The sequence below is a fragment of the Sander lucioperca genome, chromosome 5 (genome assembly GCF_008315115.2).
Source record: "Sander lucioperca isolate FBNREF2018 chromosome 5, SLUC_FBN_1.2, whole genome shotgun sequence".
NCBI lineage: Eukaryota > Metazoa > Chordata > Actinopteri > Perciformes > Percidae > Sander > Sander lucioperca.
In genome coordinates this window covers 42,541,985-42,562,208 of record NC_050177.1, presented here as the reverse complement: position 1 = coordinate 42,562,208, position 20,224 = coordinate 42,541,985, and the positions used below count along the sequence as shown (strand labels likewise).

Here is a 20,224-nt window from a genome sequence, read left to right as displayed (position 1 = left end):
AGAACTACACAAAGCACCACCTACAGCCTGTAGTGTGATTTGCAAAAATCCACCACTCCCTGTTCAGATGCACCGATCAGGGCCAGGGGGGTGTATCACTGCTCATGCACACGCATTCATTCTCCCTTTTTGGCTAAGTCCTGGATCTTCCCAATCCTACCTACAGCACCTTTAAACCAAAACTACATTAAAATCATAGGATTTATTGATTATTCCTAAAACAAAAAAGTAAACTGATAATTGATCTTACCAAAATAATTAAAGTTTGTAGCTGATTTGACAATAACCAGTGTATATTCTAAAGCATTTCTTCTTTATAAAACTTTGAATTGCAGCTGTGTTTGAAAGGCTCTGTGACACTAAATAAACCTGTTTGGTCTTAAAGTCTAAAGCTACATGAGACTTGTAGTAAAATGTCCCTGAAAGAAAGGCTCCCATGTTGTTAATTTAATTATTTTCTTTGGATGACAAACATGTACCTCCAGACAAAAACCTATATTTAGTATATTATATTTAACATATAAAATAATTTGAGCTAACTTTAGGATTTTAGAATGCAAATGAGCGTTTGTCCCCTGATTTATACATCAAACTATATTACACATGACTCTAGTGCAACTTAACATTTAAACAACAATAGAGTAGCTCAACTTAACCAAATTGCCTCAACAGCAACTAACTAGGATTAATTAAAGAAAACCACAAACAAGGTCCTGGTTTTATACTCATGGCAAACGAGCCCCCAACTTGTTACGACCGGCTCACAGGCCACAACAAAACAGGGAGATGCACAGCAACGTAACAATAATAAAGTGACATTTATTAAATAATGATGCAAACAAGAGAACGATGAGGTGTGATTGTCAGTATCAGTGATGAATGAAGGTGTATGGATGTAATGGAGAATGTGAGGTGCATGTTGTCAGTAGCTAACAAAGGGAAAACTCAAACAGAGAGAAAACATGTTGGTGTGCAGTCGGGAGAATGCGGCCGCCTGGTCTCGGGGCAGGCGGGGTTAAATAGTCTGGGAGGACCAGCCAGGTTATCACAGTCATCTCATTATCGCCTCCGCTCCACCTGCAAGTTAACAAGACAAACCACAGTACACATGTACGACAGGCCCAGGGCCGTCACACCAACAAACAGACATCATTTGTATGCATTTATTTTGAAAGATTATTTGTGTAGCTAGTGTTTGTGTGTATGCAGTAGTTATTATATAGTTGTGAGGACTAGTTTCAGTTTTCTCACATCGCCACAGGGTTTGCTCCCCTAGCCACTGTACCCTCCCGAGTTAACCCACGTGGCTATGGGGTTGCCTTCTTCCGCCTTCCCAGCTGTTGTGGTGGTTCTCACACCAATAGCTGGGGCTATTTACCCATAACTGGGACAGTGGTTGACGGGCATCAGGGCGTTTCCACTCACCAATGGGCCTGCATGCCACGTCTCTGGGGCTCACTGCTGCTCCGAGATCCTGTACAACTTAGCCTGGAACCACAAGGGACCAGTTACCATGTGTGCCACGGGGAGGCGTGTATGAGATCTTGGCAGTGGAGAGGCTATGTACCGGCTGAGGAGGCTTACACACTCGGCTCCTCTTTTCGCCCCTGAAAACAAAGGGCTATCCGGTGGCAGTAGCTGAAAGCAGAGAGTGGCAAGCAGAAGCAGCATGCACTAACTACAGGCACTACTACTCCAACACTACTGCACTGATGCATCACACGCCCTGCGTGCAAACGTGCACACACACACACACACACACACACACACACACACACACACACACACACACACAGACACCCCCCCCCACACACACACACACAGACAGACCCACACACACAGACCCACACAGACACACACACACACACACACACACACACACAGACACACACACACACACACACACACATACACACACACACACACACACACACACACACACACACATACACACACACACACACACAGACAGACAGACAGACAGACAGACAGACAGACAAACAGACCCACCCACACACAGACAGACAGACCCACCCACACAAAGACAGACAGACAGACCCAGACACAGATAGACAGACAGACAGACAGACCCACACAGACAGACAGGCACACCGACAGATAGACCCACCCACACACAGACAGACAGACAGACAGACAGACAGACCCACCCACCCACAGACAGACAGACGGACAGACAGACAGACACTATACAAGTACAAATGCATTTTCTTTTCCTCAGCCAGGCAGAAGCTTTTTGTACCACTTCTTCTTCTTTGGCTTTTGCATTATCTGGCTCTGAAGATCTACCAGCTGGGACCTCATGGTGCTCTCGGTCCTGTCCCACTCCTGCTTTTTTTCCTGCTGAGTCAGCTTCAGGCTTTCTGTGGCCTGAAGGAGGGATGCCTTGTCCTCCTTCCACTGGTTAAGATTACTCTCCAGCTGCTGCTCAGTCTTCTTCAGAGCAGCCATGAGGTTATTTTTGCTTTTGTCCTGCAGCTCCAGCTGGGCTCTATGGGAAGCCTGGGATATTTCCAGTATCTCCTTTGCCTCCTCGTCCTGTTTTAGGAGAGCTTCCTCCATCTTGCTCAATTTATCCTTCAGCTCCTGAGCTTGAGCCCTCTCAATCTCCAGATAGCTCTCCAACGTCACGTTGGTGGTCTTACCTACCGCGAGCATCTGTCTCTCTTTACGAAGCTCGATCTTCTGAGTCTCCACATTATTTTTAAGGGCCTCTTTCTCTCCCTTCATCTGCTCCAATTCGACTTTCAGGTCTTCAGTAATGAAGTACTGCAGGTCGAGATCTTTCTGGGCTTTTCGCAGTCTGTTGCTGAATTTTCCCAGCTGGGATTTCAGATACTCTGTTTCCCTGGGTGGGGAGTGGACACGTTCAGCCAGAGCCTCATCCAGCTGGGCTCTATGGGAAGCCTGGGATCTTTCCAGTATCTCCTTTGCCTCCTCGTCCTGTTTTTGGAGAGCTTCCTCCATCTTGCTCAATTTATCCTTTAGCTCCTGAGCTTGAGCCCTCTCAATCTCGAGATAGCTCTCCAACTCTAACTCCACGTTGGTCTTAGCTACTGCGAGCGTCTGTCTTTCCTTACAAAGCTCAATCTTCTGAGTCTCCACATTGTTTTTAAGGGCCTCCTTCTCTCCCTTCATTTGCTCCAATTTGACTTTCAGGTCTTCAGTAATGAAGTACTGCAGGTCGAGATCTTTCTGGGCTTTTCGCAGCCTGTTGCTGAATTTTCCCAGCTGGGTTTTCAGATACTCTGTTTCCCTGGGTGGGGAGTGGACACGTTCAGCCAGAGCCTCATCCAGCTGGGCTCTATGGGAAGCCTTGGTTCTTTCCAGTATCTCCTTTGCCTCCTCTGCCTGTTTTCGGAGAGCTTCCTCCATCTTGCTCAATTTATCCTTTAGCTCCTGAGCTTGAGCCCTCTCAATCTCCAGATAGCTCTCCAACATCACGTTGGTGGTCTTACCTACCATGAGCATCTGTCTCTCTTTACGAAGCTCGATCTTCTGAGTCTCCACATTATTTTTAAGGGCCTCTTTCTCTCCCTTCATCTGCTCCAATTCAACTTTCAGGTCTACTCTGTTTCCCTGGGTGGGGAGTGGACACGTTCAGCAAGCTGAACTTTCAAGTCACACATCTCCCTCTGCATCGGCTTTTTGTCATGGCTCAAAGTGCTGCCCTCTCTCTGTTGTTGGAGCTGATCGAGGACATTGGCCAGCAAGTCCTCTCGGATTATCAGGTGAACTCTTCCCTCAGATTCACATTGGGTGAGCCTCGCCTCCCTGTCCTTCAGTTCACGCCGTACTTGTTCTTCAAGTGAACTGAGATAGAAATTAATTTGCGGTTCAATCTCTCTGGAGTGGAGTTCCATGTTTTCCAACTTGGTATTCTGCTGGACCAGTGTCTTCTTTCTTGTTGCGATGTGCACCTTTGGATTGTCACAGTCAAATGACTCTCTGATACAAACTGCAGCTGTCTGAGTGAATTTGTGTCAGAACTAAAGTTGGGTCCCAGTATTCATAGTGTGTCGTTATGACAACAACAACAACATGTATTCTTATGTTTTCAATCCAAATGGTTATTGATTCTATTCCATTCTATCTTTGATTCTATTGTTGCTATCATATACCAGTTTGTTTATGTTTGAATATACAGTATGAATGTAATGATTTCAGATGATTCCTAAAATATGGCAAAGAAAGAACACTTTACGAAATATGGAAAGAAAAAGATGGATGTCTTTGCACAAGAGCAGTACACCCAAGTATGCGCCAGTTTGGACGCCATTTTCTCTAACTCCAATAACCATGTGTGCTCAGCAACTACCTATTATTTAAGATGTGCATTTACCACAATAAAACTTTTCTTTTTTTTTTTACTTTTATTCAAACTGTCCAATACTTTTTATGTTGGATTTGAAAAGCCGTTTAGCCCCTGCTCATGTTTATCTTGTACATGTTAAAAGTTGTCATAAAGGAAGTGAAATATGAAGCTATCCCTATCCCTCGCTGCTGCAACAGTGAGAATTTCCCCATTGTGGGAATAAAGGGCTTTTCACACGGGGAGCGACACTTCACCTGCGTAGTCGCGTTGATCCGCGAGATCTCGCTCCTCATGACAATTCACAAACATGTCATGTCACTGAGTGGCATGACATGTTTTCTGTTTTTAGCTATTTCTATTTCTATTCTGTTGTATATGTTATAGGGTTAGATATGTAAATATGTACATACAGTATATAAATACATTATCTAATAATGTTTGACAGTTTCTTTTGTTTGATCTTTTGTTTGATCATAATTACTGATAAAATAAGACACATTCCATTTTATTTGTCTTACTATATCAGTAATTATGATCAACCAAAAGGTCAAACAAATGATAGAATTATGTTATGCAGTTTTACAGTTTTTCATCTATTTGCCACACAAGCCATTTATATATGGGGGTTTCCGTGTACCGTCTTCCAATGCCACCCTGCCAAGACCTTTTGCCACCCCTTTGCCACCCCATGCCAAATTTTCTAGATCCGCCACTGACCTTGCCTAGTCACTCTCCTCTAGTTCTTGTGGTGCTGAGGTCATTAGGTCTGATATTTGTGCTGCTTTTCCATAGGTTGATAGCTGATGACTTGGCTTTGTGAATCCTTGCTGTAGAGAGCTCAAGCATAACTATGTCTAGAAAATACACTAACCACTATTTTATACAAAGCGAGTAGGGGGGAGCCAGCGTTGAGCTATCATTTTCTTGGTTGCAGTTGAGCCGGCTAGCCAAATCTTCCTCTGTCTCTTGAGCCGGTGTAATTTAGAGTCATCATTAAGCAACAAAACAATCGGGTCAGTAAGAATTAGATATCCTATCACATCAGATAGTATTGATGTTGTTTTATGCCAGAACTCATGCACCTGTTCACACTCCCAGACCATATGCAGGAACATTCCAGTTGGCAGAACGTACAATAGGGAGTGGGAATAACTTTAGAGACGTATCTCTTCTGGGGAGTCCAATATGTCCTATGACCAGTGTTGGGAACGTTACTTTAAAAAAGTAATTAGTTATAGTTACTCACTACTTGTTCCAAAAAGTAACTGAGTTAGTAACTGAATTACTCTATAATAAAAGTAACTTGTTACCAGGGAAAGTAACTATTTGCGTTACTGTTAAAAAAAAAGTTGCTATATGTCAAAGAATTTGGATTTTTTTTTTGTTGTGAGGCAGAATGATCTAGCTTTTGCTGCTTGGAGGACTTTGCTCCGAGTCCTTCTTTGCTAGTGGACGGCGAGCTATCGTCTGTGGTGGAGGTATCGGTGTTTTTGGCCACTAGCTTTGTAGATGCGTGTGTCGTTGTGAGATGCTTCATTAAATTAGAGTTGCTTACAACGGATATCGACAAAGTCTTCGCTCCTGGACATAATGTACACATTACATGCACGTTCTTGCCTTTGACCACAATGAATTTGAAGTAGTGCTTATATCTCCACCTTGAAAATGCCAACTTTTCATCGGATTGCTCCTGACTCGCCATCTCTGCGGCTTCATCGAATCTCTGTTTAGCTGGCATGTGTGTAAAAACACACTAGCTGTGAGCCAGGGGTGCGTTCGGATTACAGTTTATTCAATCAATGCATAGTAACGCACCGCATTTAACGTCCAGTAACGTTAACGACAAACTCCAAAAACAACTCCACAATAGCCTAAATATCACAAGTAATTAAATTTGACGGTGTTTTATTGTGGAGCTTATGTATTTGGCATTCAGAGTATGTATTTGCATTTCCTAAATAATTTTCCAACATTACATGTACATTATGGGTGAAGACATTGAATCATTGTAATTTTCATTACTTTTCTAACACTTCAAATTCAACTATATTGGATTTCAGTCTTTATGGTTTTGTGTGAAGAAATGAAAATCACACCAAATTACAGTTACAATAAGTACTTTATTGATTCCACAGTGCTGCCAGCGCCTGACAGATAAATATACAGTTCTGAGTTTTTTTCTGTTTACAGCTTGCTGAGAGACAATAACTGTCCCTTGTAGACATACTGTACGTACTTTAGTGTATAACATACTTTGGGCTGGTTTCCTTGTCCAAGCATATATGGTCCCCATTGAAAGATGTGATGCTGTTTCTGTGTCTGTGAAAGAAGCCCTATTAAGTCTTAGTTTGTTAACATGTTATTTGTTGTTACATGTGCAAATTATCATCAGAGGGTGCAGCAGTCGGATAAGCAATGTGTATTCTGTGTGTGTGTGTGTGTGTGTGTGTGTGTGTGTGTGTGTGTGTGTGTGTGTGTCTGCGCAAATAGAAGATCTGGAACGCACACATTTTATTTACAATAGATACATTTAGGCTATCAATATAGGAAGAAAAAGTGACATCTGGTATTGACTGTGTTCAGTAGTCTCAGTTTCACACTAAGCGATACTGATTCTATGCAGTAAATGCTGTTACAATCTGATATTTCATCAAATGAACCTCTTTATGCTTAGTTAATTTGCGTTGCAGAATTCTTTGCTGGCATTTGCAAAATATTGTAATTTCCTATATGCTATTCATACTCAGTAGTTTCATTTTAATTTTTACAAGTATGTTAATTTTCATTCACTCTTTCTGTATACTCTTCACTTACAGTATAACTGTGCACACATACAGGCATGCTCACACATATTATCAACCTTGTTTCATTCACCCATAAGCCACAAACACTAAATCTATAAATGTCACACGCTCATACTGTATGTTCAAATTGCACCATAGCATATCACGTCCAACTGCACGATGGATTCCCATCTCATATTCACATCCAGGTTTTGAGTTTCTTCATTTAGCCATGTTTGTAAATGTTTGTTTTCTCTTTAATTTTCTCTGAATCCCTAACAGTGTGAAGCTCTGTAATGTTAAGAGACATATCTTTCAAAATTCCAAATCCGATCCATCTCTGTGGTCTATTTGTACACTATTTATAACAAAGAGCTGATTGTTGCATTTTCCCACCTCTTGCCATGCTGATCTGCATAGGTAGCTTAAACAGGCAAAGTTGACGCTGATGACACCAACTTTCTCTTGTTTGTCCTTCAGGTTAGTAATGGCTCTAGTTATCCTCAAATGCTCTGTTCACTGTGTATTCACACTATGTCAGCATTTTTTATACTTTAAATATATTCCTGAAAAGTTCTCTTTTAACAGCACCAGCATTTTGTAACAATGTACATCTATTTTACCACAATCCATCCCTGCCCTGTGTTTCAAGTGGAGGTCTCTACGATTCCTTTTTTCCCCTCCGTCTTCCCCTTCACTTAAGGAGTGATATGTCGTCAGCAAAGTCCCCGTGTGGGTGGAGGCAGCGGGCGAAGCGCCACTGGCACACCATGAGACACAGCGGCAGCATGAAGAGTGCGCAGATTCCCGCCATAATGTAGGCGATGGTCATAAGAGTGGACTCGTCCGTCTGAGGGATGTTGTAGCCGCAGTCCTCCAGGTCGACGCCATGGAACGGGCCTTCCACAGAGGCTGTGCGAAACTCATCATGCACTATAAATGGGAGAAAGGGATTGTAGGTATTTGAGTGACACAAATAGCATGATAACAGATGGTATGTTACTATTACTGTAAATAAGTTAGGGTCTTAAGTGAGATATCCTTAAGGTGTATCCTGCATATGATGCCAATACTTATATCTATCCATATTTATTTTCCTTTTCCAATTACATACAGTACATACAAACATTACTGATTCTTGTCCTTCTCCCTCTTCCCTCCTCATCCCTACACCCTCTCCTTCTCACCATGGCAAGTGCTAACGGCAAAGCCGATGCGTTTCTTTTCTCGGTCGAAGACCACATAGAAGCCTTCCATGATCACAGCCCCCATCACTGTACCAGTGCTGGACTGGGACACTGCAAACTTGTAGCAGTCCTCCTGGGCGGAGGCTACATCCTCAACTGGCCGCAGGTATTGCTGCATTAACAAAAAAGAAAAAGAAAAATCAAGGAGTAGAGTCAGACACAGAACATCACCAACAAAAAGGGGGCAAACACACATCCTTGTCAAGTGCTCTGCTCATCCTAATGTAATTCCTAGAATAGCCACACAGCCCTCACTCTAAGGGGGGAATTCACAAAAGGATTGCACAGCTTTTGTGGCCGTTAAACTTGCTCAAATAAGACAAAAATAAACCGGAAATGTACCCTAACCGGAAATGCACCCTAACTGCACTGCCAACCAAATAGTGGCTCGGTGCTCCTGTGCTATTTGCACTTGCTATGCAAATAAGCCTCATTGCAAAAATAGTTCACTTCACAAAGATCAGTGCTGAGAATCATTTTTTTCCTTTTTTCTCTGCCATTGTTCTGCCTACTATGTTCTTGGAGCCTTTGCGCCAAGAACACGGACACGGTACACATTAACACCTCCAGTGTTATATTTCCTATGTTTGCTACATTTCCTAAAGTGTATTTTCATGTGATTAGATATTTTGTAATGTAGAAAAACCCAGGGAATGTTCTGGGTTTTAGAAGAGAGTTCGTTTCATTTTAGGAACTATATATCTACAACACCTCCCTCAGAGAGTCACACACCCCCTCTCTGTAATCATCTCATCTCAAACATAGACAATTCACTTCTCATTTTTTATTGCACTATAATCATCTCAACATAGACAATCATTTTCTCTTTTTATTGCACTATTTGCACATTAACATTAACACTGTACATTTCATATTTTATTTATTATTACTGTATATTTGTTTTTATTATATATGTTAAAAGTCTGGATAATATATGTTGTTTGTATACCTGGAGTGGTAACAAAAATAATTTCCCCCTGGGATTATTAAAGTATTTCTGATTCTGATTCTGATTCTGATTATGTATATATTTTATTATATTTTTTAGAAATGTCATGATATTTTCCTATTGAAATGCATTATGCTCTTCCTTCCCCTCTTCCATTCTGGAACTTTGCCTGGTAACGGCACTGAGAGCATTTATGCAAATAATTATTTTTTGTTATTAATTATGCCATTGCCATGTCTGGTGTCTTGCAATAAAGTGATAAAATGCAGTCCCAGGAAGTGTGGTCTTTGTCTACTATAAGCCAATGCTCCGGAGCTGGGTTAGCCCCGAGTTTGTGGGGTTATCTCCTAAAAAAATCAACTTAAACCGGAGATAATAGTTGCCATTGTGAAACTATAGAATTCTAGAATGTTAACATGAGTTACATGTTCCAACTGACATTTAACCCGGGGCTAGTAGAAGTGCAGTGTGAATCATATAGTCCTAGGCTTAGGTTAACTCTGGGCTAAGATATCCTAATCAACTCTTAGCCCAGGGCTTAAAGAGAACGCAGTTGGAAAAGCGATATAAAAAACTGAATGTCTTGCAGCAATTACAGCCCAGTACCTCACACTCCTGCATCATGTTACTAAAGGCCCCATGGGCAAAAATGTGCAGTGGAAAGTAGGGCTGTCCAGATCCGATCACGTGATCGGAAATCGGGCCCGATCAGGTGGTTTCAGACTCGATCGGAATCGGACGTTACCTCCCGATCAGGACTCGGATATATATGTATATATATTCTCATTATTTTATAACACATCTATAGTTATGCGGTGGCACAGAGTTAGACCCTTTTGACTCCACACAGAAACAGCAACGCGTGCGGCATGACATCACTTTGTTGCAGAGACGCTATTGGTTAAATGCCGGCAAAGTAGAACACGGAAGCAGCTTGAAGCGGAAAGCGCGAGTATGTCTGCGGTCTGGAGGTATTATAAAGTTGAATTATTATAGAAGTATCGGATCGGGACTCGGTATCGGTAGATACTCAAAATCAAATGACTCGTACTCAAGGGCAAAAAAACCTGATCGGGACATCCCTAGTGGAAAGTGGTGGTAGAGTTTATATTTTAGTTGCAGTGTATAAATATCAAAGATGTTATAGAAAAAGTGCTGTCATTACATAGTTTGTCCACCAGAGAGCACTGACATGTTTGTTTTAACATCTGTAAAATGCTCAGTACATGTCTTGGTCACAATCCTGTATGACCAAATTAGGGATCTTTATCTAATGTTTTTGTTTATACTGTGTGTTAATTCTAAAAAATATCAATATCAGCTGATCTGTTTCCTTAAACTCTCAGTGATTACAGTATCAGCCTCCAATCTTCTAGTTCACTGGTACATTTGTGTCTTTGACTTTCGGTTTTACTGAATATGCTAAGGGTACATGGTGTTTTACTCTTGTACCTGCCAATGAAGTTACAACAGAAGACAATGAAAGTAAAAACGTTTCTCAAGCGTTTCATTCTGCTGTCAGCATCAAGGTCACAGGCATCTCACGGATTTAAAGGACTGAACCTCGCTTCTAAATCTCACCGTCAAATCTAATTCATTCAACCACCATCAAGGCCTTTCTGAGTAGCTTTGAATGAAAACCATTTAATGACTTTTCAGAGCTTTATGAAAAGCTTTAGAAAATGTATTCAAAGGTAATTCTCTTTGAAATGTGGTCATTGTTTTTTTCCTCATGGTACCTCGCCAGGCTTTCATCTATTGAGACTACCTCAAAGAATATGGCTGAAGGATGATTTATTGTGACCTTCCTGTAGGAGTGCAAAAGGTAATAAAAATGGCATTAATTTATTACAGTCAGCAAAACCAGCTAATAACTCAGAATTACAGAGGATGTCCATGACTCATTAATGGCAAATTATTTAACTTTTAAAGGAAATATCAAAACTTCTTATAGGCTGCAATCTGAAAACATGAGTGAACTCCTGCTTTATGAAACCACATTCAGTTCCAGTAAGAGATACTGTGTAATACCTGCGGTAGGATGGAGATTCTGAAGGACTGGTTGTGGTTTTCACTCATCAGGTAGAGCGAGATGACTGGGAAGATGTGCCAAGGTGTAGTGCCGGCCTGCCAACATACCAGCTGCTCCCCCAGCCAGAACCCAGAGGGAAACTGTTCTGTCTGTAAAACAGGGTCAGGAGGACATTCATTCTTTCCTTTCCCATATCCGCTGATTACAAATCAGGCTTAAGTGGTCATGAGACTTGAGATAATCCAATAGGTGTGGAGGGGGAAAAAAAGGACTCACATACAAATCATGATACATATAATACATATAATTCTGACTACAATAGTATGTAATTGAAAAAAACAACAACCATAAAACAATTTTTTTCAGAAATTAAAGCAAACTTAAAATCTTTCACTCAAATGGTCCTGAAACATGTCTCATGTTCTTTAAATGCTGTATGTTAGGAAATCTAAAGTTACTATATACTGTATGTAATAGGACGATATATATAGTCAAAAAGATATAAAAATGTCTATTGAATATATTTTTCAATATGGTTTCTATTGCGATGTTGAAAAACGAGCGGCCAAACTGCATTACGGCAATATTTATATCATTTGGACAACTCTTTGCGTTCTGATCCTCCACGTTATGACTTTTTTATTGCACTAAAGTTCTTAATAAATTGAGAAAATACTCAGTACTTTTCATTGGTCAAGTATTTAATTCACACAGTATACAAAAATAGGCTTTAACAGGCTTATTTCATATAGACTATTTAATATAATAATTTATAATAATAATATTTCCTTTATTTGCCAAGTACATTTACACATTTGAGGAATGTTTCCTCTGCATTTAACCCATCCTAACTAATTAGGAACAGTGGGCAGCCATAGTCCGGCGCCTGGGGACCATCTCCAGTTGTATTGCCAGTGCCTACGTCAAGGACCATGGCAGCAGTTAACTAGCAAGCATGTCTTTATGGTGGGAGGAAACACAGCAAACATGGGGAGAACATGCAAACTCCACACAGAAAGGCCCTGCCCAGACAGGGATTTAACCCAGTACTCAGCAGTTTATTTATTGAATTACAAGAAAACATGCTATATCGTGGAGTACACGTATAGCGTTATCTAGATATGAAATTACCTATATCGGGATAGCAGATATTGGCCATATCGCCCAGCCCTATACGTTGCATTACTGTAATACAAAGATGAGAGCATTCCTTAAAAAATATAAATACAATATTAAATATATATATAAATAGCCTTGAGCTTTTGCTTGTGTCTTAAAATACTATTGTCTGCTCTCGTCAGACATCTCAAAAAATCAGTAACGTCTAGGGCAGTGAAAGCAACAAGAGGGAAATGAGGGTTATGCTGATTATATTAAGGATAAGGATTGACTGACCGAAGAGGCTGCTTCAATAGCCTTGACTGCAGCCTGGAAGACCTTTCTAGGCAGTCGAAGGTTGGTGGTGCCACTGTCCACAATGCTCTTATCGTAGTTGTACTGTAAAAGACAGTCTCCAATTACAAATCTCTTACATAGCTTTCAGTATCAGTGATCGACTATTAAATCATTCTTTCTTTGTTTTTGCAGCCGATTCGATCTTACCTCTTTACAGTCCATGTTGAGGTCCTGTCCATTCACCTCGATACGTACGATAATGACCTCATAGTACCACTCCCTACGGATGGGAGTGTACCAAAGCTCGCCAACGTAGAGTGATGGGTCCACTCCTCCGATGACCTAAGAGCACAGGGAAAAATAATCCAGCACTGGCTCCAAATATAACATTAGATAATTTGTGTGTGTGTGTGTGTGTGTGTGTGTGTGTGTGTGTGTGTGTGTGTGTGTGTGTGTGTGTGTGTGTGTGTGTGTGTGTGTGTGTGTGTGTGTGTGTGTGTGTGTGTGTGTGTGTGTGTGTGTGTGTGTGTATGTCTCACCATGCTGCCGCCAACGGTTGCGCTGCCTAGGGAGTAGTTTTGGGTGAAGCCGGCTCCACACAACTGGAGAGAGAAGAGGTTGGGGACAGGAGTCTGGCGAACCAGAGAGTCAAAGAAAGGCTCCAATGCCTCGTCAGGCTGCAGCGAGAGAGAGAGAGAGAGAGAGAGACAGAGAGAGTGCCAACTGCCTATGTGTAAAATGTGTCCTGTGCAGATGGTATTAGATAATTTATTAGGAGATTTTTTATTTTTATCTTGACGGGCCAAGCAATCCGCTGCTCTTACCCGGGCTATATCAGCATAGGCTAGTCCCAAGATTCCCTCCCAGTTGGATCCATTGATGAAGAAGCGATCTGACTGGGTGATTGCAGCGATGTTGGCACGCAGTGTGGCGTTGGGGCCATGTGGGACAGAGACCAGGTCGGTGCCCAGCTCCCCCTCCCAGCGACCCTGGGTGTAAGGAACATACACACTCCTCCCCTGGTCACGGTACGAGCTGGAGCTGTGAATGAATGGTAAAACAAGAAAGAAACAAGAAAAAGTGGAGGAAGTGAGAATACAGTGGAGGAGAGAGAAAGAGGGATTGGTTCCTGGAGGAGTTCAGAAAGATAAGGTGAATATGAACTAATTATTATTATTATTATTATTATGATTATGCTTATTATCTAATTCAGTGGTTCCCAACCTTTTTTCCTTGGCGCCCCCCCTACTTATGTCTAAGAAAAGCTGAGCCCCCCCTCAGAAACCGAAGTTGAGGTAACTTTCCCTTACTTTCTTTTTTGATACAGAGGAGTTATCAGCACTTTTACGTTTCTCCGCCATGTTTTGTTCATAAAATAGTGATGCCGTGGCGGGAAAAACGAGGATGATAGCAGCTAGCAGCTGACCTGATGACAGCAAGGGTCCCAGGTTAAAAGGTCCCGGAGGTTTGGCCTACTAAGTAGCCTGCCTACAAGTTTAAGCGAGAACAAAAATATATAGTTTTTATACAGACTTTTGTATACATTATATATTCTAGTGTATTATCATAATTTGTTTAACATGTGCAAATATTTTTTTTTTACCTCAACCTCAAACCAGATAAAGACTTGCGCCCCCCCTGTGATCTTTGCCGCCCCCCTTAGGGGTCCCCGGACCCCAGGTTGGGAACCACTGATCTAATTAATATATTTCTATATTTTTGTGTGTAAAAGCACCGTAAATCAATTATACTACCTACAGTAATACGATGTAGACCAGTGATACTCAACTTACAGCCCCAGGCCAAATCTGGCATGTGATAGGGTGCCGGGTTGCCTGCCAACCATTTTCTCATTCACATGAAAATAAATTGATTAAAACTGGGAATTTTTTTTTGTACTTTGAATGTACATAAGGTGCCAGAGTGCATGAAAAAAAACGTAAAAATAATGTGTGTATATTAAAAATAAAATGCCAGGGGTGGATCCTCCAGACCACACAAGAGAGGTCCGGGCTAAGCCTAAAATGTCTCCCCTGGGCACACCTGACCTACCTTTGTTTATTAATTGGCCCCTGGCCTCTTGTCATTTGCAAAAGTGCCCCCTAAGCAAAGCAAGTTGAGTATTCCTGATGTAGACTATGAGATTATAATTTGCCATTAGGAGGTCAATTTTAACAATATAATGTATCACATAAGACCTCAATAAAGAACTAAAAAAGCTGAAACATGGCTCCTCTTTTCTTAGAACCGAATGTGGCTGTATATTTTACCACTTGTGTCTACTTACAGTGAACGATGGTAGTATCTGTGCAGGAAGGGATGTGCAGCTGCCCCGACAGCAAAGTTGCTGCTGCCTGTATCCACCAGGATGTTCAACTAATGAGCCGGAGAGAGAATGGAAGAGATTCATTGAGATTCATATGCTGTGTGCATTTTGCAAAAATCAATAGGTTTGTAAAATTGATGCCTGGGTTAGATTGTGAAATTGATTATGTTCAATCTCTGAAGGGCAATCAAAATATTTTCTACCTTGGAGACAGACATGGCCATATTAACATTTCTCCTAACTGACGGTCTTGCAAGCAACTTTTCTTAATTACAGCAAGTAGTCAGCCTCACCGCTCGCAGATTTTCATTTCTAATATCTCAGTCATTCTCTGTATCCATTTCTCTTTCCTTGTAGTGTCCTGTGCTGTTTCCTGTTGCCCTTAATGTCCTTCTCTGTCCCCTCTCTGTCTCCACTCTAACCCACCATTCCTCTCAGGTTCCCCATTCTACTCCCTCTCTCTCCTATTCTGTCTGCATCTCTATGTGAGTATCATATTTTGCGCAGTCTGTCAAAATAGTTAGTGAATGTGTGAATGGAGCACAATGTCAGGTGGCAATGAAGACAAAAAATATATAATAATAATAAAATAATATTATATAAAATAATATAATACCGGCTGTATATGCATTATAAATCATACTGTAATCCTATGTATCACAGGTACCATTTATTATTTCTTTCTTTCTGCTCTTTTTGGTTGCTTTAATACATACTATGTAGCCTATGTTGTGTGAGTCATACATTCAAAATGCTAGTATAATTGTTCAATTGTAATTGAGTTCAATCAATATATTTTCATATATATTTAACATGTACTAATGGAAGTTTGATTGTTGTTCAAGACAACATTTAAGTATACGTACATACTGTAGTATTTTACTGATTGACAAATCAACGAGAATATAGATAGACATAGTGTGGCACAGAAACGCCCAAACAGATGAACAGACAGGCAGCCATACAGCCACAGCAAGCTGTTCAATAATGGATTGGCTCTTTAAATATCCAGTGAAGTGCTACTGTCTAAACGGCTGGGCCTGCAAGCCCAGAATAAATACAGATGCTGTCTACTTCACGTTTTTCTAACACACAAATACATCCATGCCTGCATATGCTGTTTCAACAAACACTGCAAACACTACTATGATAGTGTAATAATGTTGTACACACTCTGTCATCCTCTCTTGACCAGAAATTAGCTGACTGCTTAGGATGGATCTGTTACTTTCATACACAACCACACAAACACCGACACTCTAAAGGCTGCATCCTGCCACACTGAGACTTCATGTCTTTCCTGCTCTGTCTCTGTCTTCCTGTCCTCCCTGGCAGAGTGCCTATCTGTTCCAGCCATTATATTTCCCCTTCTCCCTCCACTATGGAGGAGAAATCTTCTAGCGGTTACCAGAACACACCGTATCTGAGAGTGATTCTACCAAGCCTACAAGGCCTTTTATCACTTCTGCTATTATAATAATTTGAGTTCAAGACCATTTAACTCAGTGAATGATGACTCATTTTATATAAAACTATATGTATCTACATGCTGGGGCCTTAAAAACATTCAGATAATTTGATTCAAGATATCTTAAGACTTAATGAGGGCCTGCAAACAGTTGTTATGGATATGGATCTTGACTTTTTAATGAATGGGGTGGTCACTGACCCCTGACCAGCTGCAGGTTAAAATACATGAGTCTGGGAACTGCTGTTTTTACTGTGGCCCCTGCAGTCTACATGTCGAAGTGTCCTTAGGCAAGATACTGAACCCCAAATTTCTGTGAGTGTATGTGTGAATGTTTACCCCTCCCCTTCTGATGAGCCGGTAGAACCTTGCATAGTAGTCTTTGCCATCAGTGTATGAATGGATGAATGCTTTAAACAGGACTTACAATTTGAAACATAATGGCAAGCATAAAGTATGTTCAAAGGTCCAGCAGTCAGTGAAGTGGACCTGGAGAAAGCCATGCATTACGGAAATAAAAGTAGAAAGTGATATAAACATTTTTGGAGCATGCAATGGGTGAGCAACTTCCAATGGCATGAAAGGGCCCCTGATCTAGCATACAGTAATACATCTTCAATTCAGATTCAGTGTCCTGGTCATGGCAAATCTCTTATCTCCTTCATTTTATTTGTTTCTCCTTTTCTCTCAAACCCTCTTACACTTTCTTCTTCTCTCACTCTCCTTCACTCCATGTCCCTCTCCATCTCTGTCTCTCTCTCAATCTCTCTCTCTCCCCATCTCTCTCTCTCTCTCTCTCTTGTAGTTTTATTCATTTCTCTGTTTCACTCCCTCCCTCCTCCTTCTTCTCCTCTTCTTCCCTCATCACTTTCTCTTCCTCCCTCTATCCATCGCCCTCTGTGTGCCAGCCTGTACATCGCAGCTGCACCCAGCTGGCACTCCTCACTCTGCAGAATTAATGGTTCCATTATCTGTCTGTATCATTCAGTCCTTTCTCTCACTTTAACACACACAGGCACGCACACACACACACACACACACACACACACACACACGGGCCATCTGTCATTGCAGGGCCATCAACAGTATTAGACAATCAGATAATATATTTTAAGTACTTTTCTGATAACATGCTTTAATTTTGCATTCCCTATTTACGGTAATTGTAGAAATCATACATTAAAGATATTAAAGTATGAGGATATTTACATAAGTAGAGGACATGCACTGTAAAAAAAGTTTAGAGTGAGGTCACCTTCTATTGAGTTGCATAGTATGTAGTATGATTATAATGTAGGTCTTAGAGTGTGTGTATGGTGCTGAGTTAAAATGACCTATCATTGTTTTCATAGTGTTATAACGCATGTAAATGGTCAAAACAGAGTGAACGACATACAGACACACTGATGCAAGACTGAGGTAAAAGCGATACATGTAAAATTGTACGTCTTTAGTAATGTTAATGCTCTGGCAATATTGTTTTTTTTTTCACTTGCATACATTTTATTTAAAGAAAACACTGCATGTAATGATGATTTTAAGGTGATACCACAGAGAGTAAAGTGTAGCTGGTACTTAATGCAACATTCCTGCCAATAAAGCAGATTAAATTAAACTTGGAAAGGATGTGGGAGACAAAGATGAAAATCGCGTTTTGCAGGCAGAGCCAGACTCTGCACGAGGGAGGCTACTAAAGAAAAATACTGACCAGTGACACTGAATGTCATCCAGAAAGCTTTCTTAATTACTTTTTTGTGTATTCAATGCAATTCATTAGATGTTGTTATTATAGATCTGTTGTAGGCTATAGCCCAAATGGTGCATATATTAGTATAGGCTATTCAGGAGTGCTTTGACATGCTTTTATGTAAATAAAACCTTTAGGCCTACCTTCTGCGGAGGAGAGCCCACGGCCATCTCCACGTAGTATCCCTGACCAGACTTCCCACGCAAGTTATCTATCATGTCCACAAAGCTGATACCGCCCGCTGCCGCTCCTCTCCTCCTGCGCGCAGCGTGATTCCCAGGGTTGCCGCGCTCGCGGTAAGCGACGGCAGGGGGCAGCGGGGGTGGCTGTTCAGCGCGAGCGCCTTGCCGCAGTGGCATGCGAATGGCTAGAGGCAGGCCCGAGGCGTCCGGCGCGGATTGACCGCTGCTGAGCAGACACAACGTCGTCCATATAAACAGACCTGCCAACCAGCGAGGCTGTAACGTCGACGCCTCCATGTTGAAACTCGGTAAAAAAAAAAATGTGGTATGTTTGGTTTTAACTTTACGACGCTCGTTCAGTTTGACATCCAGTCTGCAGCGGCACAGGAGAAGGGATCAGGTGGCGATGATGCTAAAATGACGGCTAAAACCATGATGGCAGTTGCACCACAAATATAGAAAAAGGGACAGGGTCACTGTGTTTTTTCGTTAAATGAAGAGAAAATAAAAACAAATCAGACCACGACAAAGTAGCCTAACATAACAACAACGTAAATAGCCTACGCTGAAAATCAAATCACCCTTACAATCAAGCCAGGCAACCCTCGGTGTCACAGATAATTTGAGGCGACGGGTAAATTACAGGCTCTCCCTCCGTTCTCAGTATATCAACAAACCGCAGGCCTGTGTCGTATTCTCCGCGCATCCTCATATCAAACAAACAACCGAAACCATCGTCGGGAGGCAGGATGGCCGGTGAGCGACCGTAATCCGCATCCTTTCCGACCCGTTCATTCAGATCTCCGCCTCCAGTCTTTCACCTCCTCCTCCTCCTCTTCCATCCACCCCGCTGCATCCTTCAGAGCTGCGAGAGCGTGAGTAACAACACCGTCAAGGTGAAATATAAAACTACGCGACTTCCTGTAAGCATTTTCTAAATAAAATCCCCCAACTACCACGCAGTAGTCGCCGCAGTTATGGAGTAACTGCCCAATCTGTAAAATGGAGGTTTGCCTTTATGTGGGCCTATAGTGAAACATGTTACCATATTTATTTGTGCAATAAAATAATGTAGCCTATGTTATATGGCGTTACATCAGGCAATAGATAAACATCATACATTTAAAAAAAAAAATCTCAAACTGAAATAAAAGCTCATTCTTATCAAAGTGGCTTGGCTATACCATTCCACTCTGATGTAACATTACTTAATGCAACCACTCCAGTAGTGATCGTTACAATGTGTATGCTAATTAAAATCCACTTTACATAATAATGAGGACTGCCTTCTTTAAAGAGTTTTTGGTAGGCTACAGCTACAGGTGGAGGCTACAGTAGGCCTACCAGTAGCATTATAATGCAAGCCAATAGGCCTGCCACACACAGGCCTTAAGGGTTTTAAATGAGAATGATCATAGTCATTTTTTGACTAGTTTGTGGTTGTGTAATTGAAATAGACGTTCCATGTTATTGTATAGAACCTTTTTTTTATTTTGATTCATTTCACTTGTTTAACAGGATTATGGCTATAGCACACCATATAGGTATATTGTTCGTTTTTCATAACGTCTTTTATTTTGAAGGCAAAATCGCTGTCATGTCATGGCTTTCGTAGCTTCTTCAGGAAATATCCCTGATCTACATCCATGGGAAGACTCCGCATTCTGGGTAATGATGTTTTCTCCTTATTTGCTATGCGGATCACAGGTGTTTCTATTCCCATAATATCATCTATTTAGGGGAATTGCTACCTGCTGTAATC

The 20,224-nt window shown here is 41.4% G+C and overlaps 1 protein-coding gene across 1 annotated transcript; it reads right to left on the bottom strand.

Annotated features, from left to right (window-relative positions):
- Nucleotides 1-6,433: 6,433 nt before the first annotated feature.
- On the bottom strand, nucleotides 6,434-19,350 carry bace1 (beta-secretase 1). The gene is made up of 9 exons (XM_031283718.2): nucleotides 18,424-19,350; nucleotides 15,027-15,115; nucleotides 13,564-13,780; nucleotides 13,279-13,416; nucleotides 12,947-13,081; nucleotides 12,740-12,841; nucleotides 11,344-11,493; nucleotides 8,304-8,475; nucleotides 6,434-8,049 (listed from the first exon to the last, which is right to left on the bottom strand). Exons 1-9 carry the CDS (start codon nucleotides 18,757-18,759, stop codon nucleotides 7,811-7,813), a joined length of 1,578 nt encoding a protein of 525 aa, XP_031139578.1. The 5' UTR covers nucleotides 18,760-19,350; the 3' UTR covers nucleotides 6,434-7,810.
- Nucleotides 19,351-20,224: the final 874 nt, after the last annotated feature.

Coding starts and splice junctions, on each gene's coding strand:
- bace1 (XM_031283718.2), bottom strand. CDS start 18,759: ATGGAGGCGTCGACGTTACAGCCTCGCTGGTTGGCAGGTCTGTTTATA. Junction 8,476..11,343: donor GAATCTCCATCCTACCGCAG/GTATTACACAGT, acceptor TTGTTAATGCAG/CAATACCTGCGGCCAGTTGA. Junction 8,050..8,303: donor TGCCGTTAGCACTTGCCATG/GTGAGAAGGAGA, acceptor TCCCATTTATAG/TGCATGATGAGTTTCGCACA.